At 45.1% G+C, this 25,277-nt stretch overlaps 2 protein-coding genes across 6 annotated transcripts in view; one reads left to right on the top strand and one right to left on the bottom strand.

Moving 5' to 3' along the window:
- The window catches only part of LOC135546287 (arf-GAP domain and FG repeat-containing protein 1-like), a 26,195-nt gene extending 6,257 nt beyond the window's left edge, over positions 1 to 19,938 (top strand). The window contains exons 2-14 of one of the 5 annotated variants that reach the window (XM_064974594.1): positions 4,994 to 5,087; positions 6,782 to 6,897; positions 7,357 to 7,519; positions 7,953 to 8,139; positions 11,617 to 11,727; positions 12,490 to 12,576; positions 14,871 to 15,060; positions 15,348 to 15,427; positions 15,739 to 15,840; positions 16,917 to 16,964; positions 17,813 to 17,965; positions 18,076 to 18,170; positions 18,300 to 19,938. In XM_064974594.1, coding sequence (XP_064830666.1) covers positions 4,994 to 5,087; positions 6,782 to 6,897; positions 7,357 to 7,519; positions 7,953 to 8,139; positions 11,617 to 11,727; positions 12,490 to 12,576; positions 14,871 to 15,060; positions 15,348 to 15,427; positions 15,739 to 15,840; positions 16,917 to 16,964; positions 17,813 to 17,965; positions 18,076 to 18,170; positions 18,300 to 18,359 — 1,486 coding nt within the window. In that variant the 3' untranslated portion in view covers positions 18,360 to 19,938. The remainder of the gene's footprint in view (positions 1 to 4,993; positions 5,088 to 6,781; positions 6,898 to 7,356; positions 7,520 to 7,952; positions 8,140 to 11,616; positions 11,728 to 12,489; positions 12,577 to 14,870; positions 15,061 to 15,347; positions 15,428 to 15,738; positions 15,841 to 16,916; positions 16,965 to 17,812; positions 17,966 to 18,075; positions 18,171 to 18,299) is intronic. The other 4 variants (XM_064974597.1, XM_064974596.1, XM_064974595.1 and 1 more) reach the window with 4 other exon arrangements.
- LOC135546289 (thiamine transporter 2-like) overlaps positions 19,495 to 25,277 on the bottom strand; it is a 21,287-nt gene continuing 15,504 nt past the window's right edge. The window contains exons 2-5 of the mRNA XM_064974599.1: positions 22,893 to 23,691; positions 22,186 to 22,378; positions 20,386 to 20,527; positions 19,495 to 20,281 (exon numbers count right to left, since the gene is read on the bottom strand). Of these exons, the coding sequence (XP_064830671.1) occupies positions 20,108 to 20,281; positions 20,386 to 20,527; positions 22,186 to 22,378; positions 22,893 to 23,691 (1,308 nt within the window). The 3' untranslated portion in view covers positions 19,495 to 20,107. The remainder of the gene's footprint in view (positions 20,282 to 20,385; positions 20,528 to 22,185; positions 22,379 to 22,892; positions 23,692 to 25,277) is intronic.

The raw sequence follows: 25,277 nt of genomic DNA, 5'->3' as shown, positions 1-25,277 counted from the left end.
TTTGTGACCACAACTACGCTGTCGGGTGTGCTGTACTTTGTGCCAGCATGAACATGGTCGGAATGATGCTTCTGACAGGCTGAATAGAATGTATGTATTGGTCTGGGTCGCATTCATTAGTGCACTTCACACCGTAGCAAAATGCTTTGCAGCGGAAAACAAGCTTTTCTCAAGTTCAAACTCGTTCCTCCCCGTTTAGGTCTGTTATCTTTCGTTTGGTGTCTGGTATGTAACACAGTTTGACTGTAATCTCAGAGTGAGACCTTGATGTGTCAGTCATTCTATTTGTGACAAAGCTCCATAGTAGATCTGAATATACAACTACCCCTGTAATTGGTCAGTAATTCAAATAACATTTTTATTGGTCACATACTAGATGTCGACCGATTTATGGTATTCCAACACCGATACCAATTATTGGAGGACCAAAAAAAGCTGATACCGATTTACAATTTTTATATATATATTTTTTAATAATGACAATTACAACAATACTGACTGAACACTTATTTTAACTTAATATAATACATCAATAATATCAATTTAGCCTCAAATAAATAATGAAACCTGTTCAATTTGGTTTAAATGATGCAAAAAAAGTGTTGGAGAAGAAAGTAAAAGTGCAATATGTGCTAACATTTAACCTCTAGCGTCGAGCAATCCCGTATCCGGGAGCGTAATCATAGCCTCAAGCTCATTAGCATAACGCAACGTTAACTATTCATGAAAATCGCAAATGAAATTAAATAATTTCGGCTCACAAGCTTAGCCTTTTGTTAACAACACTGTCATCTCAGATTTTCAAAATATGCTTTTCAACCATAGCTACACAAGCATTTGTGTAAGAGTATTGATAACTAGCATAGCATTAAACCTCGCATTCAGCAGGCAACATTTTCACAAAAACAAGAAAAGCATTCAAATAAAATAATTTACCTTTGAAGAACTTCGGATGTTTTCAATGAGGAGACTCTGTTAGATAGCAAATGTTCAGTTTTTCCAAAAAGATTGTTTGTGTAGGAGAAATCGCTCTGTTTTGTTCATCACGTTTGGCTAATTACATTACAACGCCAAACTTTTTTCCAAATTAACTCCATAATATCGACAGAAACATGGCAAACGTTGTTTAGAATCAATCCTCAAGGTGTTTTTCACATATCTATTCGATGATAAATTATTCGTGGCAGTTGCCTTTCTCCTCTGAACTAAATGGAAAAGTGGACACAGCTGGAGATTGCGCAATAATTTCGATGGAGGACACCAAGCGGACACCTGGTAAATGTAGTCTCTTATGGTCAATCTTCCAATGATATGCCTACAAATACGTCACAATGCTGCAGACACCTTGGGGAAACGACAGAAAGAAATACATTCCTGGCGCATTCACAGCCATATAAGGAGACATTGGAACACAGCGCATTCAAAATCTGGGGCATTTCCTGTGTGAAATTTCATCTTGGTTTCGCCTGTAGCATTAGTTCTGTGGCACTCACAGGCAATATCTTTGCAGTTTTGGAAACATCAGTTTTCTTTCCAAAGCTGTCAATGCATAGTCGAGCATCTTTTCGTGACAAAATATCTTGTTTAAAATGGGAACTTTTTTTTTATCCAAAAATTAAAAGAGCGCCCCCTATATCGAAGAAGTTAAGTTCCTTGCTCAGAACATGAGAACATATGAAAGCTGGTGGTTCCTTTTAACATGAGTCTTCAATATTCCCACGTAAGAAGTTTTAGGTTGTAGTTATTGTAGGAATTATAGAACAATCTCTCTATACGATTTGTATTTCATATACCTTTGACTATTGGATGTTCTTATAGGCACTTTAGTATTGCCAGTGTATAGTATACAGTATAGCTTCCGTCCCTCTCCTCGCCCCTACCTGGGCTCGAACCAGGAACACTTTGACAACAGCCACCCCCGAAGCAGCGTTACCCATGCAGAACAAAGGGAACCACTCCAAGTCTCAGCGAGTGACGTTTGAAATGCTATTAGCGTGCACCCCGCTAACTAGCTAGCCATTTCACATCGGTTGCACCAGCCTAATCTCGGGAGTTGATAGTCATAAACAGCGCAATGCTTGAAGCATTGTGAAGAGCTGCTGGCAAAATGCACGAAAGTGCTGTTTGAATGAATGCTTACAGGCCTGCTGCTGCCTACCATCGCTCAGTCAGACTGCTCTATCAAATATCAAATCATAGGCTTAATTATAACATAATAACACACAGAAATACGAGCCTTTGGTCATTAATATGGTCGAATCTGGAAACTATCATTTCGAAAACAAAACGTTTATTCTTTCAGTGAAATACGTACCCGTTCCATATTTTATCTAACGGGTGGCAACCCTAAGTCTAAATGTTGCTGTTACATTGCACAACCTTCAATGTTATGTCATAATTATGTACAATTCTGGCAAATTAATTACGGCCTTTGTTAGGAATAAATGGACTTCACACAGTTCGCAATGAACCAGGCGGCGCAAACTGCTGCATATACCCTGACTGCTTGCACGGACACAATTTCCCTAGTTATAAGAAATTCATGTTAAAGGTGGTCACAATATTAACTAAATATGCAGGTTTAAAAATATATACTTGTGTATTGATTCTAAAGAAAGGCATTGATATTTATGGTCAGGTACATTGGTGCAACGACAGTGCTTTTTTCGCAAATGCGCTTCTTAAATCATCGCCTGTTTGGCGAAGTAGGCTGTGTCAGGCATAGGTGTATAGGTGGCAGGGAAGTCAGGCGCAGGAGAGTCAAAAGGAGTGTAAAATGGAGTCTTTTAATTAAGTCCACGTAGTATGCTCCATCACACAAAAATGTACACAAACAAACAAACATGGGTACGAGGACCCGACGCGCACCTATACAACATTCAAACTACACTGACAATAAAAACAATCTCTGACAAAGACATGAGGGGAAACCGAGGGTTAAATACACAACAGGTAATGAATGGGATTGAAAACAGGTGTGTGGGAAGACAAGACAAAACCAATGGAAAATGAAAAATGGATCAATGATGGCTAGAAGACCGGTGACGTCGAACGCCGAGCACCGACCGAACAAGGAGAGGCAACGACTTCGGCAGAAGTCGTGACACTGTGATTAAATGAGAAATTAACAGGCACCGCATCGATTATATGCAACACAGGACACACTAGTTAAACTAGTAATATCATCAACCATGTGTAGTTAACTAGTGATTATGATTGAATGATTGTTTTTATAAGATAAGTTTAATGCTAGCTAGTAACTTACCTTGGCTTCTTGCTGCTCTCGTGTAACAGGTAGTCAGCCTGCCACGCAGGCTCCTCGTGGAGTGCAATGTAAGGCAGGTGGTTAGAGCGTTGGACTTGTCACCAGAAGGTTGGAAAAACGAATCCCTGAGCTGACCAGGTAAAAATCTGTCGTTCTGTCCCTGAACAAGGCAGTTAACCCACCGTTCCTAGGCCATCATTGAAAATAAGAATGTGTTCTTAACTGACTTGCCTAGTTAAATAAAGGTGAAAAAAAAATCTGCAAATTGGTGTCCAAAAATACAGATTGTTATAGTAACTTGAAATCGGCCTTAATTAATCGGTCGACCTCTCACATACACATGGTTAGTAGATGTTAATACGAGTGTAGCGATAATTTAACCCCATACACAGGCCGTGTACCAAACGACACCCTATTCCCAGTCTAGTGTCACTACTTTTGACCAGGGAACTCTGAGTGCCGCTCCAGTCAGTCAGTTGAGTGAGTAGTGCTGTATAGAACTGAAGATGGAAGGTGATGGATGGGTGATCCATAGTCATACAATGAGCTGCTCTACCATTTGGGTGGCACTCATCCCTAATTTCAACAGAGGGCTAAAGGCAAGAGCAGTGAATAATTGAAGAACAGCCCTAGTCTAGTCTTACACAGCATTGCTCCCTCTCTCCCATGTTCTTTAGAGCTCTTGGGTCTCCATGGGGCTGTTTAGGCAAAGTGTGTGTGTGTGTGTGTGCGAGGACCACCATTCACAGATTCTCTTTTTACATCAAATATCTTGGCTGTCAGATTAAGTCCATTTTAGCAGTGAATGTAAACAGGCCTATTATTATAAACAATTTGCATTGTGAAAGTAATGTCAAATTGTGTATTATACCATTAATATTCCCAACTGTCTTTTTATTTATATATATATATTAATTACAAAAATTGCGGACCACCTGCAGTACCCCGGACCACAGGTTGAAAAATAGTGGTCAAGAGCAAATGTTAACGAGACAAATCTCACTAACAAGTGCTGAGGCTCAGGTGTCCTGAGTGACACAGGGTACAGTTTCACCTGTTCCTCAGACCACCCCCCTCCCTTTCTTGAAATGGCGTGCACACCGGAGCAGAGCCGTGCACAGGAAATGGAGGCAGGAAACCGACCTGCCTGATGGCTCGGGCTCACTCACACATCACAAGGGGACTCGAGCACATACTCTAAAAGCTCACACACTTTCATCAAACACTTGCTCACACACACATACACACACCTAGGCTAACTAACTGCCTTCAAGTGTAACGGAGCTAGGTGGCTCAACGAGTAACCTTGCATGAGACTTAGACTAGTGTTAGATCGAGGCCTACCATTTAGGATTGAGCTCAGTGAGCTAACACGGTCTTGTGTGTCGTGACGGCAACCTGGGTTTCAGTACCCGTGTTCGGCTATACAAGGGAAAAATTTCTCGCTCTCGTGATGTCTCTGTTGTTGTCCCAGATTCTGCAGTCATAAGCCCAGCAGAACTCAGCACGTTCCTAATTAATCGCGCCAGTCTGAGGAGCTGTCAGTACAGGGATCTGAATCTTCTGATCCTATCTAATGGGAGCTCTTAATCTGTGATGCTTTACAATTAAATCAACCCCCTTCCTGCTTTCTCTCCCCTCTCCCATCTTCCTGTTCTTTCATTTCTCCTCCCCTTTCCCATCTTCCTCCCTCTTTCTTCTCTTCTCTTCCCCCTCTCCTGTCCTCAGGCGAGGGCTGAACCCACCCCACAGAGTGAAGTCCATCTCCATGACGACCTTCACGCAACAGGAAATCGAGTTTCTCCAGAAACACGGCAATGAGGTAGGGTCAAGCATTGTGACCGGGCCCCACAGACCTCCCAGGACTGTTGTCAACATGGCTGTGTCTGCCTGGGTTGTATTCACTAGGAACCAAAGGGAAGCAAACAGGCCAAAATGAAATGCTAGTTTTTGTTGTCCAGCTCTTCCAGTTCTTAGCACCCCGATGGAGACTAGAATGTAGAAACACATAGGTTTATAATTATAAACATTTGTTTTTCAAGCCTGGTCCCAGATCTGTTTATGCTCTCTTGCTGACTTCTATGCTCATTGTGATGGCCAGGCACACAAACAGATCTGGGACCCGGCTAGTAGCCTATGTTTCTATTCAACTTCCATTGTCCTCCAAGCTAGGCCACCATTCGTATGTCTACCTCCTTTTGTTTGATATTTAAAAAAAATAAAAAAACTATTTGACTTGTCAAGTCAGTTCTTATTTACAATGACGGCCAAACCCGGACGATGCTGGGCCAATTGTGCTGCGCCCTATGGGACTCCCAATCATGGTCTGATGTGATACAGCCTGGATTTGAACCAGGGACTGTAGTGATGCCTCTTGCACTGAGATGCAGTGCCTTAGACCACTGGCACTCGGGAGCTCTTAATCTGTCTAAGGAGGGCTGGCAGGCTGACTCCTTGTCCTCAATGCCCCGAGACTTACTCTAACCCCAGATCATGGAAATCCATACGTTGTGTTCCAGAATCCTATATGGCCGGCCTCACCCTTTCCCCCTTTTGGTTTTGGGTGACATTCCACAGATATTTCCCCTAATCCTGTAAAGTGTGATTTGTGTGTTCTCTGAGAATAGCGTGGTGGCCTGCCGACCGGGTGGCCACGGCACAACAGACATAGAGCCGCTCTTTCAGGAGATGGTGCTCTGATGCTCACTCATGCATTCCATGTGTCTGGTTATTTATTTAGTTGGCCCTGACACACACACACACACACACACACACTTTAATCTGCCAAGGATTCTGAATTGGAGTAATGCTCTTCTGCTAGATGATGTGGTAGTGGTACAGAATTGAGCCTGTGCTTGTCCTTGTTGCTGTTCTGCAGGCTATGTATGTCAGGTGCTTTATGTAGAAGAATATTCTAGGCCTATTGGAAACATCGACACAAGCCTTGGAGGACATGCATTATCTTCAGCCTTGACTTTACTGTCTGCTGTTGTCTGTCCTCTTTTTATAAATAGTTTCTCTCTCGGTGTGTCTCTCTCTCGGGGTGTCTCTCTCGGGGCGTCTCTCTCTTTCGGTCTCTCTTTCGGTGTCTCGGTCTCTCTCTTGGTCTCTGTTTCTCTCTCCTCTCCTCCTGCCTCTCCTCCTGCCTCTCCTCCTGTCTGTCTGTCTCTCTGTTTCAGTATGTATTTGTTTATTTGTCTGCGTCTAATTGTAAAATGCTAGATATCCATGTATGCTGTAACATCTCTTATCCCTTGGCAAGTTGTCTGTAGATCGCTCCATTTCCGGGCTCCCAAGAGACACCCTGGAATGACCCTGAATGTGCTACATTCTGCTGCAGCTGTCTTTGCCTGGAGGTGTTGAAGGGTTTTCTCTCTCTTTCACGTTTGTCTTTTTCCTCTGTAAAGGTGATGAACCACATCTTCTGATTTGCATGTGACTTTTATTCGCTTTTCATTTTTCACCAAACATGTTTTTCTGCTCTCTCTGTCCGTCCCCTCTCTCTGTCTTCTCTAGTCATGCAAACAGATATGGCTGGGGCTTTACGACGACAGAACTACCTCCATACCGGACTTCAGGGAACCCCAGAAAGTCAAGGAGTTCCTTCAGGACAAATACGAGAAGAAGAGATGGTGAGAGGCTGCTGTAGTCCATAGAGCTCTGGTCAGGAGGAGCAGTAAGGCACTTTGCAGCAGTAACAACCCAGATGTATTTGGTGGATGATGTCTGGGTCACTGTATGCGTTAGTTGAATCCAAAAGGAAAGTCTAATATTTACACACAACCGTCATACCAGTCAGCATAGCGGGACAAGGAAGCAAGGAAGAGGGTGGCGGAACGACGGTATGCGTTGTTATGATGATATCAGTAAACAAACAGTGAAAATCAACATCCGGTAGGAAACAACGCGATGGCAAAAGTTGGACCTATTTTAACTCTGACGACAAGTCCTGTTTACCGTGGCGGCTGGCGGCATTTGCCGTCATGCTATCATTGAACACTTGCTCTGAGATGCTGGGTTATAGGAGTCCATTTCAATTAAAGCCTGTGTTGCTGTGTAACCAATTGAACATGGTTGTTGTTGTGATTTAGGTTTGTTCCCCCGGAGCAGGCCAAAGTGGTGGCTTCTGTCCACGCCTCCATCTCCGGCTCGTCAGCCAGCAGCACCAGCAGCACCCCCGAGGTCCGCCCCCTCAAAACACTGCTGGGGGAGTCGGCCCCCACCCTGCACCTCAACAAGCACACGCCCAGTCAGGTAGGACACCCTGGTTACTCAGCTGGCTGATAACAGGCCGTACAATGGTTTTCCTGACCTGAAGTAGAGCCCAGGGAGTTTTCCTGACCTGAAGTAGAGCCCAGGGAGTTTTCCTGACCTGAAGTAGGGCCCAGGGAGTTTTCCTGGAAAGATGTGTTCAGGAAACCCTCCTGGCTCTAGTAGGCAAAACATCATATATTTGCTTTCGACAAGATGGCCTGTGTGAAGTGCGGATATCCAGGTGAACTATTTCTGCATGGTTGAAGTGTCCGTCTCTCTGTGAGTTAACTGGGTCATATTTAGCACGAAATGGAGTGAAACGGGGAGGTTCCATCCAAACTTCTGTCTAATAAGAAACGCCCATTTTTGATTTCTGTTGCAAAGCGTTTTGCTACGGCATGCACCAATGAACACAGCCCTGTTGTCTCTCTAGTCTCCGGTGGGGAGCCGTGTGGCCCAGGCCCTCCAGCTGAGCCAGCAGCAGCAGCAGTTCCACAACAAGAAGTTTGACCTCCTCAGCGACCTGGGCGGAGACATCTTCGCCGCGCCGCCCCACTCTCAGACTGCAGCAAGCTCGGCGGCCAACTTTGCCAACTTTGCACATTTCAACAGTCAGCCAGGTAAGGAGGAGGAGTGGCACGAACTGCACCGGTCCCCGGAGCGGTCACTACACCTTGTGTTAGAAAAACCCTCGGCACCATGGTTATATCTACTGCTTAGACTCCATTGGTCAATGATATGTATACTCAATGATCCACTCATAGTTATGGAATTAGAAAGAGGTCAATTTCCTGAAGAGTATTTGGGTGTTTTGCTTCAGCTGTCCAAAAGTCTGTTTTATGGTAGTGGAAGAAACTTTAGAGACATTTAGTTTTCCTTAATTTCAAGAGTATGGACCTTCACTTTTTGTTACCACACTTTGTTTTCATCTCACGATACAAATATACACATAAGAATGACAACTTGCACACAACGACGTCATCTCCTCTGCCCAGACCCGCATGTTCACACCCCCCTCCCTAGTGCCTGCATGTTCACACCCCCCTCCCTAGTGCCTGCATGTTCACACACCCCTCCCTAGTGCCTGCATGTTCACACCCCCCTCCCTAGTGCCTGCATGTTCACACCCCCCTCCCTAGTGCCTGCATTATGGTTTGCCACATGGCCTTAAATTGTACCAATCTGTTTTTCTCGGTTCAATAATAAATCATTTGATTTTTCCATTGTTAATGATGGCGGATTGGTTGATTTCCAAGTTTTTGGATACGTTTTTAACCCCCTCATTGTTCATCAGACTGATCTATGTAAAGCATCGCCAGATACTAGAGTTCTCATAGGGCTCCTTGGTTACTGAGGCCAACGTAAAGCTGTTTGCTCAGAGGATAACGTTTTCTCATCCTCAAAGAGCCATAAAGTTCTACCTTGGTGCAGAGAGGCTGCACCAGGGTCAGCCCACACGAGGCTGAAAGACACACGCATGCCCTCTAAAAATACATCACAATTTGGTACTTGAAATATGATTCCTTCTTTTTAATAGAAAATGGACAATAACCTACACACTTATCACACATTCTATACCTATCAAACCTTTCCTATCAGGAAGCCCATCTCTGCAGCCCACTCCCAACACCCCCAGAATGGCTTCCAGTTTCCCCATCTCTGCAGCCCACTCCCAACACCCCCAGAATGGCTTCCAGTTTCCCCATCTCTGCAGCCTACTCCCAACACCCCCAGAATGGCTTCCAGTTTCCCCATCTCTGCAGCCCACTCCCAACACCCCCAGAATGGCTTCCAGTTTCCCCATCTCTGCAGCCCACTCCCAACACCCCCAGAATGGCTTCCAGTTTCCCCATCTCTGCAGCCTACTCCCAACACCCCCAGAATGGCTTCCAGTTTCCCCATCTCTGCAGCCCACTCCCAACACCCCCAGAATGGCTTCCAGTTTCCCCATCTCTGCAGCCCACTCCCAACACCCCCAGAATGGCTTCCAGTTTCCCCATCTCTGCAGCCCACTCCCAACACCCCCAGAATGGCTTCCAGTTTCCCCATCTCTGCAGCCCACTCCCAACACCCCCAGAATGGCTTCCAGTTTCCCCATCTCTGCAGCCCACTCCCAACACCCCCAGAATGGCTTCCAGTTTCCCCATCTCTGCAGCCCACTCCCAACACCCCCAGAATGGCTTCCAGTTTCCCCATCTCTGCAGCCCACTCCCAACACCCCCAGAATGGCTTCCAGTTTCCCCATCTCTGCAGCCCACTCCCAACACCCCCAGAATGGCTTCCAGTTTCCCCATCTCTGCAGCCCACTCCCAACACCCCCAGAATGGCTTCCAGTTTCCCCATCTCTGCAGCCCACTCCCAACACCCCCAGAATGGCTTCCAGTTTCCCCATCTCTGCAGCCCACTCCCAACACCCCCAGAATGGCTTCCAGTTTCCCCATCTCTGCAGCCCACTCCCAACACCCCCAGAATGGCTTCCAGTTTCCCCATCTCTGCAGCCCACTCCCAACACCCCCAGAATGGCTTCCAGTTTCCCCATCTCTGCAGCCCACTCCCAACACCCCCAGAATGGCTTCCAGTTTCCCCATCTCTGCAGCCCACTCCCAACACCCCCAGAATGGCTTCCAGTTTCCCCATCTCTGCAGCCCACTCCCAACACCCCCAGAATGGCTTCCAGTTTCCCCATCTCTGCAGCCCACTCCCAACACCCCCAGAATGGCTTCCAGTTTCCCCATCTCTGCAGCCCACTCCCAACACCCCCAGAATGGCTTCCAGTTTCCCCATCTCTGCAGCCCACTCCCAACACCCCCAGAATGGCTTCCAGTTTCCCCATCTCTGCAGCCCACTCCCAACACCCCCAGAATGGCTTCCAGTTTCCCCATCTCTGCAGCCCACTCCCAACACCCCCAGAATGGCTTCCAGTTTCCCCATCTCTGCAGCCCACTCCCAACACCCCCAGAATGGCTTCCAGTTTCCCCATGTTCTTGTCGAACAGATGTTTCTCCTGCTCAGGCAGGTGCTGGTTGTGGTAGCAGAAGCTGGCCATGTTTAGGGACTGGAACGTACAAACACTCAAAACGCCAGATCTATGAGTCACTCAGGAGGACCTTGCCTAAAGTAACAATAAAAACCAATTCCATTTATCTACATGGAATTTGAGAAATACTCCATAATAAGCCAAATGGAAAAACAGAAATGAACCAAATCATGGTAAGAATCCAGTATTTGATGCTTACCATTGATGGAATTTGAAGTTCTCGCAGGAAGATGCGTCTCTGTGCCGTCCATGGTATGAACTGGTGAAATTACTGGGTGTTGAAGTTAATTTGTGAACCATTTATAATCTTCGATAGCAGAGCCAAGTCAGACATCTAGTCTTGAGGTGGTTGTCGAGTTCCAAGTCAACATTGGTGCCTGTTAACATTCGACATTCTACTGAAGTTGCTCTTCTCGACTGTGATATCACATTGAAATGTAATTGAATTCTCATGAATAGAATGACCATGGCAATGAAATAAAATGGGGTTTCAAATGAACACTTACACTTACCAACCAAACATTATGCATTCAAACATCTATAGAGATCCTATTAAATCATTCATTCTACCAACTTTGCTTTGGTGATTTATTATTTGTATTATTCAGAATTGCCATGACGATGAGAGCGTGGAATCAATGGATGTACTGTGTGCTTCATTTAAAATATGTTTTACATTGAACCAGGACAGTGGCAGACACACACACTAGAAGGGAACATGAGCTTCGGTCAGAGCAGTGCTCTATAGGAGAATGTGAACCTATCATCATCACATCCATTTTTGGATGGTCATTGTCATCTGGTGCCAGTCTGTCATTAGCCATCTAGTTTAGTTCCATATCTCTGTGTCATTTCTGTCATTTTCTGTCCAAATGGCGCACACTTCCCTATTTAGTGCACTACTTTTGACCAGAGCATTGGTCAAAAGTAGTGCCCTAAAGCAATAGAGTGCCATTTGGTTGCTGCCTGTGTCATGTGACCATTAGTTGTCTCATTCATTGAGTCCTGTTTTGTTTGTCTTTTTTGATTTTATGTGTCTGACCCTGGTACAAACCTCCAGCTGCTCAGAACGCAAACGCAGACTTTGCTAACTTTGATGCGTTTGGGAGCGCGGGTCCATCGGGTGCTTTCCCCTCGGCACCCCAAGCCCCCTTCCAGACCTCACATACAGGTAGAGCATGCTCCATTCACCTCTCATGGCCAGTCTCTATCTCACACACGCTCACATTTTCACACAGGTCACTGTTAGGCACTCTTCCTCTTTTCCCAGAGGCTCTGTCTTTCTGTCGCTGTGTGTCTGTCTCTGTGTTACACTCACATCAGTTCACTCCTACTTGTCATGTGTTTGTGTCCATTTTGTCTGTGTTGTAGTTAGCATTAATGACTACAATTCACTCTCATTGGCTCTATTTGCTAGCTGGCTGCTCAAGGCACACACACACTTACTCACTGGCTCCCAAGGGAATTAGTTTTGAATGTACCACACCGCCCTCTGCCGGACACTGTCTGCAGATGACTTCTACGCAGTGGTGGATGGGAAAGCACTGCTCTCTGGGTGCATCGCAGCATTCTACAGTGGCGTCCTCTCCTTGTCTCCTTTCCATCATCTGCACTGATCTGAAAGATCAAACCTATATGTTTTCAGATCTGTGCAGAGTGCAGATGAGGAGACAAGGAGAGGAAACCACTTTAGACTATGGAGATGCACCCCTTTCTCTCAAAGTCTCCTCCTTCTCTCATCCACACTGACCACCACACTGCCTGGCTTCTGCTTTCACACCGACTCCATTCGCTCTGTTATGATTTGGTTTTGCTTTTGGGTGACGTTCACACTTTTCCCCCCTTTTTGGTTTATATATTTCTTTCTCTTATTTTTTTTTTCACCTTGTCTCTCTGGTACCCACCCCCACCCCCATCCTGTTTTGGCTGCCAGCGTTCACGTCCCTCTCATCCAGCCGCAGTGTGGGTGAGTTTGCCACCGCTGGCACTGCTCTACCTCACCCGGGTGCAGGTGCTCACAGTAAGTTCTCTGCCTCTCACTGGGCTCAGCCTCTAGCTAACACCTTTCTCCCCACTCTGTCTGTCTGGTAGGCTCTAGGGGTTTTCCCATATCAATGCTTATGGTTGTTCCTATTGATGAGTGTGTGTGTGCCTGTCTGTGGATGCGTGTGTTGTATGCTGTTCGTTGTTTGCTGACCTGTTCTTATCCAGAAGTACAGGGCCATTGGTGCAAAATAACATGATATCATGCAGTCTAAACTGCAGCCAGCAGTGTAGGAAAGAAAAGATGGGCAACCTTTACCTCGGCCTCTGGAACTCTTATCCTGCAGAAAATCCTCTTAATGATTTGAGATTATTAACAAAAAATCAAGAGATTTCTCCACCTGTGTATTGTACTAAGATCTTGTAACAGTGTAGGTGATTCAGTAATTCACTGTAGGTATGTTCATTTGTTAAGACAGGAGAGTAGACAGGATTTTTCATTCCCATAGCAACAGTCAGGTTCCTCCCTCAAACCACTCCGCGTGAAGTGATGATGCTTCGTCTCTCACGCTGTTTCCTCAGACCATGACCTAACCTCGGTCTCTGTGCTGAACTAACCCTCCGTGTGAGATGATTGCTAAGAAAGACACCAATCTTCCTACAAACACACTTGAAGCCACTGTGCGGCTCTTGTGACAGCCAGACTAAGGCGCATGACTGCCGTTGGGCTCATTTCAAGTCTGCCACCGTTGACCCCATTTAGATCTGACTGTTATACTACTCAACAGTATAATGCAGATCCTCTCCATTGATTTCAGGTCAAGTGAAGCACGGCACTGTTGTAAATGACAGATGACACTGCTGTGCTCTGTAGATGCTGCCTGCCTCCTGTAACACACAGTGTTCAATCCATCCTCACAGATTTCTGCTGTACAGTCAGGAACACACACAGCCACCCCCAGGCCCCTCGTGTGACTCCTTTCTGTCATCTCTCTCGCAGGTAGCACGGCCTCGGTGGGGCCAAGTTAACGCTAGCTATTTAGCCAATTTTGACCACTTCCCTAAATCCTGTAGTGCCAACTGGATGCTTCACTTCCTCCTCCCAGAGCCAGAGTAACGCCTCCTCTGCGGGAATGCCCAATGGGCCGGTAGACAGAGACACTACTAGCGTCCCCGCCGATAGATACGCAGCTCTGGCTGACCTGGATACCATCTTTAGCTCTGACAAAGATGGAGCAAGGTTAACCTGTCCCTGCTGCGAGCCCCCACTCTGTTTGGCAGACTTCAAGATGCGTCGAGTAGAGTGAGATGGCTATCGGGTTGGGAACGATGAGCTCATGCATGGTGTAGAATAGATAAAGTCCGGGTCCCATCCTTTCTGAACGAGCAGGGTCATTGGGTCCTCATTTAAAGGTTGCGTCATACCACAGCACAGCTTGCGGGGTGCTGCGGAATGGTATGGCACGTTGGGGTTGCGTGATGTCATAGTATTTTACTGTCGGCCATTGTTGCCTTTTAATGCTAGTTTGACCAACAAGAGGGCATCTTTTTTACATTTGTTGGTGCTTGCTTACTTTTCAAAATAATATTACAGAGATCCATACAGGCCAGAGATTTTGATTGCTTTACCTTGTTCCAAGGTTTTTAATTAACTTAAGTTTTGCCAAACAACACAATGTTTTACAGATAGTCTCCCTTTTCAGAATGTTTTATCCAGAATAATCACAGCTCCATGCCTGCTGATCAGCAAATACCCATTTGGAGAAATATCCTTTCTATTGTATTCTCTTATATTCCATCATATTCATATTGTAAAGGCCTGGGGAATATAAGCATGTGATGTCTGCTAAGTGAACAAGTTCATTTCATTGACATGGCGCCTCCATAGCCTCAGCTACTATAGCACAGATAAATATATCTTAAAACACTCTATTCTGTTCTTTTGAAATAAATTGTCTTTAGTAGCACGTTTTTTTATGACCCTAAACAAACTATGAATATATTTATTTGTGATTGTGGATGTTACATAGATTTATTAGACTGGCGGGTATTGGTAGGCGACTCATCGAGTCCCGGCTATTCTACTGTTATTCTACTGTTATGCATATGGTGAAGCAGACTTTCGTGGCGCTTTTGAACATGAAAGGCTCAGAAAAGTTTGAGTCAGTTATGATATTTATCTCGATGTAGGCCTGGTAGAGGAGCAGGGTCAGGTCTCGTTTGTGTGGGCGTGATGTGTTGTTGCCCTCGCTGCCGGGTGTAGGAGACGGTTGGAGCTTCTACAGTGCCCTCCTGGCCTCCTGTGTTGTGAACCAGTCTGTGTGTTTCCAGGAGGTAGTGTCCCGAGCGGGGTTCCGGGCTCTCTCCCCCCGGGGGCGTCGGCAGGGCTGCGTCACCCCCAGAGTCAGCTGACGGGTACGTCGGCGGCAGACCGCTACGCCGCGCTGGCCGAGCTGGACACCGTGTTCGGCTCGGCGGCCCCCGCCACCAGCGTCTACAACACCGTCAGCACTTCACAAGGGTACGAGAACACGCCATCCCAGGAATTCACCCTCTTTCCATTACCCTCTATAGTCTATGCCTTGAGGTCTTTCTGTCTGTCTCATATTGACATCTTCTCAACAAGTAGGTCTGCCTTTCAAAATGACACTCAGCCCTCTCACCTCAAATCGCACCGTGTTATTCAAAAGTGCACTACTTTTAGTACTACTGCTAGGGACCATGTAGGTGTAATAGGCTGTCACTTGGGATACAGCCTCTGTCATGCTGAGTCCATGGGGTCACTCTAACGCCATTGTTGTTTCCCAGGGGGATGTTTGGCCCTGTGACAGGAGTCTCGTCAGCCCAGGCACAGCAATGCATGTCCAGCATGCCCCAGGGTTTTGGAGGTGAGTGACATCACTCCATGTGTGTGTTTCCATCCCTACCCTTTCCCCCTCAGTGTGCGCTTCACTAGTTCACTCGCCTCTTGGGTTTAAAAACCACTGGTAGGTGTAAGCATGGGAGTTTTCTTCATATTTCACTCACTCTCTTGCGTCTATTACTTTTCAGTCCATGAGGGCGAGTGAATGAGTGCACACTTCGGGGAGAATGGGGTGGATTAGAATGGGACTGCAACACATTTCTCCAGAGTTGTAGACACTTAGCTACTCAGAGATGAACTAATAAGAGTTAGATGTCTCCTCTTCCCTTCTGCCAGGTCTGTCAACAAACCCTTTTGCTGCTGCAGCGGTTGCCCCGGCGACAGCCACCACCAACCCCTTCCAGAGCAACGGGAGAGCAGCGGCCGTGGCGGCAGCAGGTGGGGACACGCCACGGAAGTCTTGCATACCCAATGTACTTGAAACGAAAGCCATAGGCTGTGTCTGAAATCATTTTTCCTAAAATTTACAAAAAATGTCATACCATGTACTAACTATACTACATACTGTTTAGATGGAACATACTGTTCACTAAAAATGTATGCAGTAAGCAACGGATTTCAACATACTAGACATGCATACTGAGAAGGCGTCATGTAATGCACAGTTGGGTTCCCCGCAATTTTTACATTACGTCTGATCACGTGGTTGTCTGAAAAGACAATTCTCTTCCTCAATATCATGCAGCGAATACGTTCTAGACGAAAAGCCGAAGTGAGTGTGACGTCTTGGAATTGAACGCTTTCAAAATGTTCTAAATATCACATCCTCTAAAACATTTTATTTTGCTCATACCCAATCAACGCACTATTCAGAACGCAAGTACGGGTATTCAGACGTGGCCACTGAGTTCGATAAGAGGGCGCACCCAAAGCCTCATGGGCAGGCCCATTGCAAAGATACTAGATGAGCTCTGACGTACATCTCTATGACTAAAGCTGATCTAACTATCAGTGGTTAGTGGCCGTTTTGAGGTCGTGCAGAACAGCCATGCTGAAATCTCCCAAATGAACTGAGGCAGGTGATCATGTAAAAGCTTCTCTACGTCGCATAATTCAAGGAATAGCCTAGTAATCAACCGAAATCTCAAGTCCCTATTCTTGGATTACTTTTACGGAGGATGACTGACCGCCTGAACCCCTGTGAGAGGACTCGTGGTCACGAGTCATCAGAGGTCATAATGAGGTTACGAACCAGATGTCTTCACTTCATCGCTCAGCTAATTGTATTCATCTCTAAGTCGATTGCCGGTGGCTCGGCTGCTACAAGACGGCAGCCTAATTCACTAACAATTGTCTGTAGCTAAATGAGGATCTAGTCCAAGTAGTAACAGTCTTGCATAGAGTAAATCAAAGAGACACTGATTGGTGACTGAGTGTTTCTGTAAAGAGAGTGTGAAGGTGTATCAGCGCAAATGATAATGGCTCTGTCTGATTGCTCTCGTGATGCTGGACAGGCCTGTTTGGGGGTCTGCATGGGCAGGGTTACCCTCCAGCCCACTTTGGTAGGTCCCCTCCTCCTCTTCCAGCTCACTCCTTTTCTCCTTCCTTCCCCTCCTCTCTGCCTCCCTGTGTCTTGACTCTGGCAGTGCTTCCTAGAGCTCTCCAGAGCATCCTGTGACTGTCTCGCTGTGCATGTGTTATGTGCCCTGACCCCAGTGCTGCTTCTACTGTATCTGTGAGTGTGGGGGTCCTGATGCCTCAGCTGCCCTCACCAATCCCCCCCTCTACCCTCACTATTGCCCTCGCTGATTACCCCATCTTGCCCCTTGCTGGCCTAGAGAAATAGCCTAACTAACAGTCGTAGCTTTTCAGACTATAGCTGTTGGCGGTATGTATGTCCTCCAGCTGAGCTCTGAGGTTGTAAACTGGTGTTGGAAGGACATCAAACTGCCAGATAACTATTTAATAGTGTCCTTTAACTGCACAACCATCTTGACTGTAAGCTTCTTATTGTTTCTCACCTTCCTGGATTCTGTACACTGCCTTTGCTAAGAGTGCTTATACCCTGAGTGCTTTAGTACTGTAGCTGTGTGCTAGATGCTGGCTAATTTAATTCTGATTATGTTATGGATAGAACTAGTCTCTGTAGGTGTTTTGTTGTTGCTGTGTTTGTTTCTCTGTGTTTTTAAGTGTAAAGGTGTTTTTAGTTCAGGTTGTGTGCAGATGTTAACCTGGCGTCAGGTGTGATTATAGCTTGACGAGGTAGGTAGGGGTGTGTGTGTGTGTGTGTGTGTGCAGATGTTTTGTGGTCTGCGTTAGCACTTAGCAGTGATCTTGTAGCGTGAGCTCTGTGTAACTGATGTGATATTGTGTAGATTGAGTGTCCTCTCCTCTCCTGCCTATCTTGCAGCCACGTTTGGCACAGGGTCCATGAGCATGCCAGCCGGATTCAGGACCGCTGCTACCTACAACCTCCCCACCAGCTTCAGTGGGACCTTCCAACCTCCTTTCCCTGGCCAGGCCCCCTTCCCCCAGCCTCCGGCCTATCCCCAGCAACCCAACGGTGTGTGTGTGTGGGTGTTTGCATGGGTGCATGTTTGCTTTGCATGAATTTGTGTAGTGTACCCTTTTCATTTAAACCTTGATTATTCAACTCTTTCTCTGGTCCACCAGGAGTGGGGTTTTCAGCCTATGGACAGGCCAAGGCTGTGGTAACCCCCTTTGGACAGGCGATGGCCGCCCCCGGGGTCTCTAGTAACCCCTTCTTGGTGAGTGGGACCATCAGGTGGTTTTCAACCAAATGTCCAGACTTGTTAGTTTCACTAGTGGTGATTTAATGGCTCCCCTTCCCTCTGTCTCTCTCGCTCTCTCTCTCTCTTTCTTTGTCGTACCTCCAGGCGGGCGCCCCTTCAGGACACTACCCCTCAGGAAGCTCTTCAACAAATCCTTTCTTATAGCGCTGCTCCACCCAAACTGGCGTGCTCCGCTCTCACCTCTTGCACTGTTTTGTTTTACAAGACGCTTTAAAAAGACAAACACTGTTTCTAAAACTGGTATTTTGTATTATGTTTTAGGAACAATGATAACAACAAAGTGACGTAACTGACACCGTCCATGGCAACAAAAATCAAAACAACGTAAAGGTGTGTGGAGGGAGGGGTTGTTAGGGGCGGCAGGAAGCCTAGCGGTTAAGAGCATTGGGCCAGTAACCAAAATGTTGCTGAATCGGTGGAAAATCTGTCGCTGTGCCCTTGAGCAAGGCACTTAACCCTAGTTGCTCCTCCTGTAAGTTGCTCTGGGTAAGAGTGTATGCTAAATGTGTTAAAGGGACAGAGTCTCATCCTCTATCGAACCTGTGAACTGGCCCGGACTCAGCTGAGGCATATGTATATTCAAATGGCTGATACTAAGTTATTGCAAAATATTCCTATTCATTACACTGGAATTTTGTAGATATTTTTCTCTTAGTGGAAATGAGCTCTGTGCATATCCGTATTTGTACATTTAACACAAGTGTAAGGGCAGAAATGTTATTTGGAAAAGCTGAGAAGACTGCTTTGAGTTGCTTTATTTGTAAAGAGGAACCAAAAGGGGTTTGTGCAGCGCGATATCGGTAGGACTATTTTTTTCAGAGGAAAAAGAGGAGAACATGCATTTCATCATTTATTACAGAAGAGGGGGAGGAGTCTCCTCTTCTGTGATTGGCCCCAAGGGCAGAGGCTCCACCTGGAAGGGAATTGGCTCTCACCTATGCTCTGACCTGTCCAGGTGGTTTACCACAATATAGACTGAAGACCACTGACTTTGGGTGTTAAAGAGATTTAAGTTAATGTGTGTGTGTGTATATATATATATATTAAAATGAATTTTAACTAAAAAGAATGACCAAACCATGCCTTTAAATTGCTGCACTGTACATCTCCATTTTCATATTTAAATATTGTATCTATATATATATATATATACAGTGCCTTGCGAAAGTATTCGGCCCCCTTGAACTTTGCGACCTTTTGCCACATTTCAGGCTTCAAACATAAAGATATAAAACTGTATTTTTTTTGTGAAGAATCAACAACAAGTGGGACACAATCATGAAGTGGAACGACATTTATTGGATATTTCAAACTTTTTTAACAAATCAAAAACTGAAAAATTGGGCGTGCAAAATTATTCAGCCCCTTTACTTTCAGTGCAGCAAACTCTCTCCAGAAGTTCAGTGAGGATCTTTGAATGATCCAATGTTGACCTAAATGACTAATGATGATAAATACAATCCACCTGTGTGTAATCAAGGCTCCGTATAAATGCACCTGCACTGTGATGTTCTCAGAGGTCCGTTAAAAGCGCAAAAAAATACAGTTTTATTTCTTTATGTTTGAAGCCTGAAATGTGGCAAAAGGTCGCAAAGTTCAATGGGGCCGAATACTTTCGCAAGGCACTGTATGTCACTATGAAGATGTTGCAGTCTGAATGTGGAGATCTTGCTCAGGAGTATGGCTGCTGGAATAAACCATAGACTGTGTAAAAAATATCAAACAGACTGGAATGTCATCGGTGTCTAATTCAGTAGGGTACAATGTACCAAAACATTTTGTAACAGAAAACCAAAATGTGCTTTATTTTTGGACACATTCAGGTAGAAACTCCCCATTTCAAAACATTTTCTCCCATTCTGTGCCTACCGAACCAACCCAGGGCCCAGTGGTCAGTTTCTTCTGCTCAGTCTTTGTTCAGGGCAAGTGTCACTGTCTTTCAGACTTGGAGGCTCCTCTGCAGTGGTGGAGTCTCTGTGGCTTTGCCGCACTCTCATTATCGTGTACACACCTCTCAGGAAGAAAATGACAGCGATGGCTGAGAAGTAGCTTCCATAAATGATGAACTGCAAGAAAGTGGAGAGAGGTATGTTTTTTCCCCCCTTATTCTTCAGTTGTAGGGCTAGTAAGCATGTCTTTTTGTCCTGTGACACTTGAACTGTTAACTCACCTGTGGGATGATGCCCAAGCCCAGCCCCCTGCCATCCACCACAACAGATGTGATGATAGTCTGAAGGACCAAAGCCCCAAAGTTGTTTGCTCCAAAGATCAGTGCATATCTCTCCATAGAGAGATCAGTAGCAATTTGGAACCTGGGAGGAAAGAGGGCACATGTTTTTCCCTCTACCAAATATTTAAGGTTAATTGTTTTACATTTCAGATCTAAAAAGGTTTCCACGTCCCAGGCCATTTTGTTTTTTAAAGATCCAGCTATATCCCACAATCTAAAATTAATAGAATAAATAGATATAGAACATTGGTCTCTACTCCACATTTTGCAGCCAGGTATTTGTTCAGAGATTCTGGTTTGACAGAGGTATGTCTACAGATATCCTTTTGACCTTTGCTTAATTCCCTCATAATTCCACCACCTTCACGCATGATGAAACAATGAATGGCGTCGAGCAACCTGTCTGTTCTGAGAAATGTAATTTTTTCCCCCAATAGAAATAAACCATTCTCCATGCACTGTAATTTTACAAATTGATAAGCTCTAGGTAAATGACTGAGTTGTTGAGATATGGGGATTGTAAATATATTTTGCCCTCTGATTGCTGGAGACATGTGAAACCAGTCATATGCCAGAAAACTGGGATATCAATTTTCCCACTGATGCTTATGAAATGCTGGTATTATAACCTGCAGGGATGCAATTTGGAGACTCAAACTATCGACATCTGTAGACATGCGCATATGACAGTATAGTGCCAAACCTACCAAGTTGATTTATGATTTCTAGAATGTTTGATTTATACGCCCGGACTTTTCACTATTTATTATTTTTACAATTTGTATTGTGTTAAATATTTGCCACTATCGGTAGCCACCGTCAGTTATACCAATACATTTATAACTCCCTTTAGTGTTCGTTTCTTTACATTTTACATTTCATTCCATTGTTAATTTACCATTCATCTGTCATATTTGTGTGGTTGTTCCTGAGGTTCGCTAGTAATAGTGGACCATATTAGGCTAACGTATTACAATTGGCAATGTAGCCAATTTGAATCATTATGGGACGCAGACCACATGTAGCCGTTTAAACCTGGTGCATGGTTCACAACGACTGGACCCTTTGTCATCACAGTTCCATGATTATTGGGGATTATTAAGGATACAACATCAGAGTATTTTTTTAAATTTACCAATTGGTGCTGAAAGGAGACCAATACGAGTGTATTTACAAGGCTTTCTTTCATTGATCCCTAATATTCTGAATGTTCTCTCCATATTATACTCTAGTGACTCTGTGGAGAGAATTGAAATTAAAGCTACCCCAAATTTAAAGGGATGGGATTAGATAAATGTACTGAAAACAATATTGAATGAAAAACTCCATGACAAAAATGTTTGGCCTGCAAGTAGGAGGGTTTTCAGCGGTTGAATGAAATGTATTCGGCGTATGCAAGGGAACCACGCCTGCAAAGCCAGCATAAGGTAAATCTGAATAGTAACTATTAAGAAAGGCGTAGTAGTTTGAATCGGGCACCATGTAATTATCTTTTCCATCAATTTGGGCATGAGATGTTTAACTAGATCTATCTACATAACCAATGGTGTGGGATGGGCACTCGTATTGACATTAGACAACTTTGGAGGTATGGAAACATCTGATTTAGGAGTGTACGGTCCCTGTAACATGTCCCTTTAACAATTGACCATCAAAAGGGAATTTCTAAATGTGAAATAAGGCATATTGTTCTTCAGATGGCAGCAGTTCTTAATTTATCATTACTGTATTTGTACTCACATGGCTATGGTGATGAGCAGAATGTAGAGGCACTTGAAGACAATGTAGCCAGCGTAGCAGGCCCAGATGTTGGCTGTGAAAGTCATTGTAAAAAGAGCTGCAGCTCCCAGGCCAGAGAATGAACCCAGAGCCAACTCTCCCCACTGGGCCCAATCCACCTGGGTGAAGCCAATACCATAGGCTGTCGCTGCTCCTGCAAGAAACACAGTGCTCTGAGCCCTAACATTTTACATGATGTTGCTATATACCTTTGTGGGTTGTGGCAGGTAGCCTAGTGGTTAGAGCGTTGGACTTGTAACCGAAAGGTTGCAAGATCGAATCCCCGAGCTGACAAGGTAAAGAACTGTCGCTCTGCCCCTTAACTAGGCAAGTCAGTTAAGAACAAATTCTTATTTTAAATTTTCAATGACCTCCAAGCCATAAGACTCCTGAACAGCTAATCAAATGGCTGCCCAGACTATTTGCATTGCCCCCCCCCCCCCCCATTTTCTATGCTGTTGCTACTCTGTTATTATCTATGCATAGTCACTTTTTAATAACTACCTACATGTACATATTACCTAAATTAATTATTACCTAACTTTGCCTCCCTGGGAAATTCTGGCCTGGCACAGGACGTGGGTCGCAGTCAGAGCCGACTCGAACTGCGCACACAACGTTTCATGGCGGCGCCAGGAAATGGGTCTAAAGCGTTTTTGGCTACTCACCAAATAGGTTGGACACAGCTTCCACCCCTCCATTGTAGACTGTGAAGTTCTGGGATGGCTCTACGTGCTGCCACAGCACCTGAACATAGTTGACTGTCTGGTTATAGCCACAGGTGGCAAGTGCCCACCACACTGACCAGTACAGCAGCTCCCTGGTAGAGTAACACTGGAGGAAGTCTCTCCACAGCTGGATAAGAACCTGGCTGCAGCTCCTAGTTCTCACTGGCTCCTCAGGGGACTCTGCCATTTCCCCATCACCTGCACACATGTTCTCTCTTCTTAGGGCCTCTGGTAGTTCTTGGGCGTCCAGTTCTTCTACATTCCCAGTTTCATGCCTCTCCTGACTCCGATGGAAGAACATGCTTCTCTGTGGCATGGGCAGGAAGAGGGAAGTCACTATGGCGATGGAGATCAACACCAGGGTAAGTACCAGGATGTTGTTGTAGGACATGAGGTTGAAACTGACCAGCAACTGTCCCAGCACAGATCCCATTGTGTAGCCTAGCAGCTGTACACTACGGCAGTAGGATGTAGCTTTGCGGTAGTGTTTCAGCTCCGCTATGCTGTAGATGTATGAAAAGTAGGCCACCTCGCTGGCTGTCACTACGGCGTAGGCAAACTGCATTGCCTGCATGGCTGCCACTCCCTGCAACCAGAGCAGCATTGCCGTGGTAACAAAGAGGTTGATGCACTGGAACACCACGACAGGCTTGTAGCGCAGCCAATCGGTGAGCAGGAAGATGGGCACCAGCACAGCCAGGTAGGAGTATGTCCACACAGGGAAAATCTCATTGGTCACCTGAGGTAAATGGTAATGATGTCAAAGACTGGTGGTGTGTTCATATTGGTAAGTCTGAGAAATTAATTCCCGAGTCGGAAAGACCCACTAAATGACCCTCCAAATCGGAGTTCCATGTGGGAAACTCAGACCAGAATGAATGACGATGCCTGACCTTTCACCTTCAGATCAAAAGATGGCTGACATAGCCATTTACAACCTTAGTAATGTGTCCAATAGTCTATGGCTTGACACATTGTCAACGTAAGCAAGCTAACTAATTTATTAGCAACATTATCTTGCTTAGCCATCTAGTTTCTCATTAGTTTAATAGTTTTTCAGATATCAAGCACTCAAATGCATTCATGATGACATCCAGAGTTCACCAATTGGGAGCTATGAGTTCCCGAAAAGCATTGGAACGCGCCATCAGTGGACCCTACCAGGAATACTTTCTTTATATTTCTTCACGTCATTCAATACATTACGTCATTTTTTGTTTTTTTATCAAGCAGGCAATAAAGGGATCAGAACACCTGGTACATTGACTCACAATGATTAGGATAACACTTTACCTGACAGCAGCGTCATAACACATTGACACAGTCATAAAAATGTCATATGTTGTAACTTGTCATGACACATACAACATATTTAGACCTGTTGTGACATATATTGCATTTTATGGCTGGTTATGACGCCTACATAAGAGTGAAAACCTACCACACAAGGCAAAACATTGCATTTCCTTGTTAGAGCCTACTTGTCAAAAGTATGCCCCTTGTTATATAATATTTTCTGTAATTGACCATATTAAATTACCATTGTAATTGTTCACAAATTGATGTCTGACATGCACCTACCACAATGCTCTGTTGCTGATTACTGGGATGAATGCAGGAGCAGATTTCAGGAGAAGTATTGCTGACTCTTTTTGATTGACTGACATAAGGGCATGTACGTGATCGGCCTATCTGGCTTATATGATTATGTTAGTCATAATGCTTCTAGGCAGTGTCAAAGTGTATTTTCTTAGTCCAAGTAAAGTGACACAGGAAGGTCAAAAGGCTTCTTGACGGTGTATTTTAGTTATTTAAAATCGATTTAAAAAAGCATGACAGTGAACAGAATTCATTACAACAAATTACTTAAACTTTCAAATGAAAGGATACTTCTTGGCTGGGAAAAAAACATTGTTTTGACACTTATGTAGTTGTCAATATTCACAACTGGTCACACTATATGGGCCATGACAGTGTTATGACCATATTATGACCGGTTGTTACAAGTTACGTCAGCTGTTATGACATATTAAGACATGGTTATGACCTCATCATAACGTGTTATGACGCTCAGTGTCAACTAAAGGGTTACCGTGATTAGAAATACAGTAGATTGGTATGGTATTGGTTGAGATTATAAATGTAAATCAATTGCTTGACAAAGAACCCAATGCTCAATCTGACAGAGCTCCTCTGTGGAGGTGGGAGATCCTTCCAGAAGGACAACAGTCTCTGCAGCACCCCACCAATCAGGCCTTTTTGGCAGAGTGGCCAGACGGAATCCACTCCTCAGTAAAAGGCACATGACAGCTCGCTTGGAGTTTG

Source organism: Oncorhynchus masou, chromosome 9 (assembly GCF_036934945.1).
Source record: "Oncorhynchus masou masou isolate Uvic2021 chromosome 9, UVic_Omas_1.1, whole genome shotgun sequence".
Classification (NCBI taxonomy): Eukaryota; Metazoa; Chordata; class Actinopteri; order Salmoniformes; family Salmonidae; genus Oncorhynchus; species Oncorhynchus masou.
The sequence above is the reverse complement of the archived record's forward strand: the minus strand, read 5'-3'. Positions and strand labels throughout refer to the sequence as shown.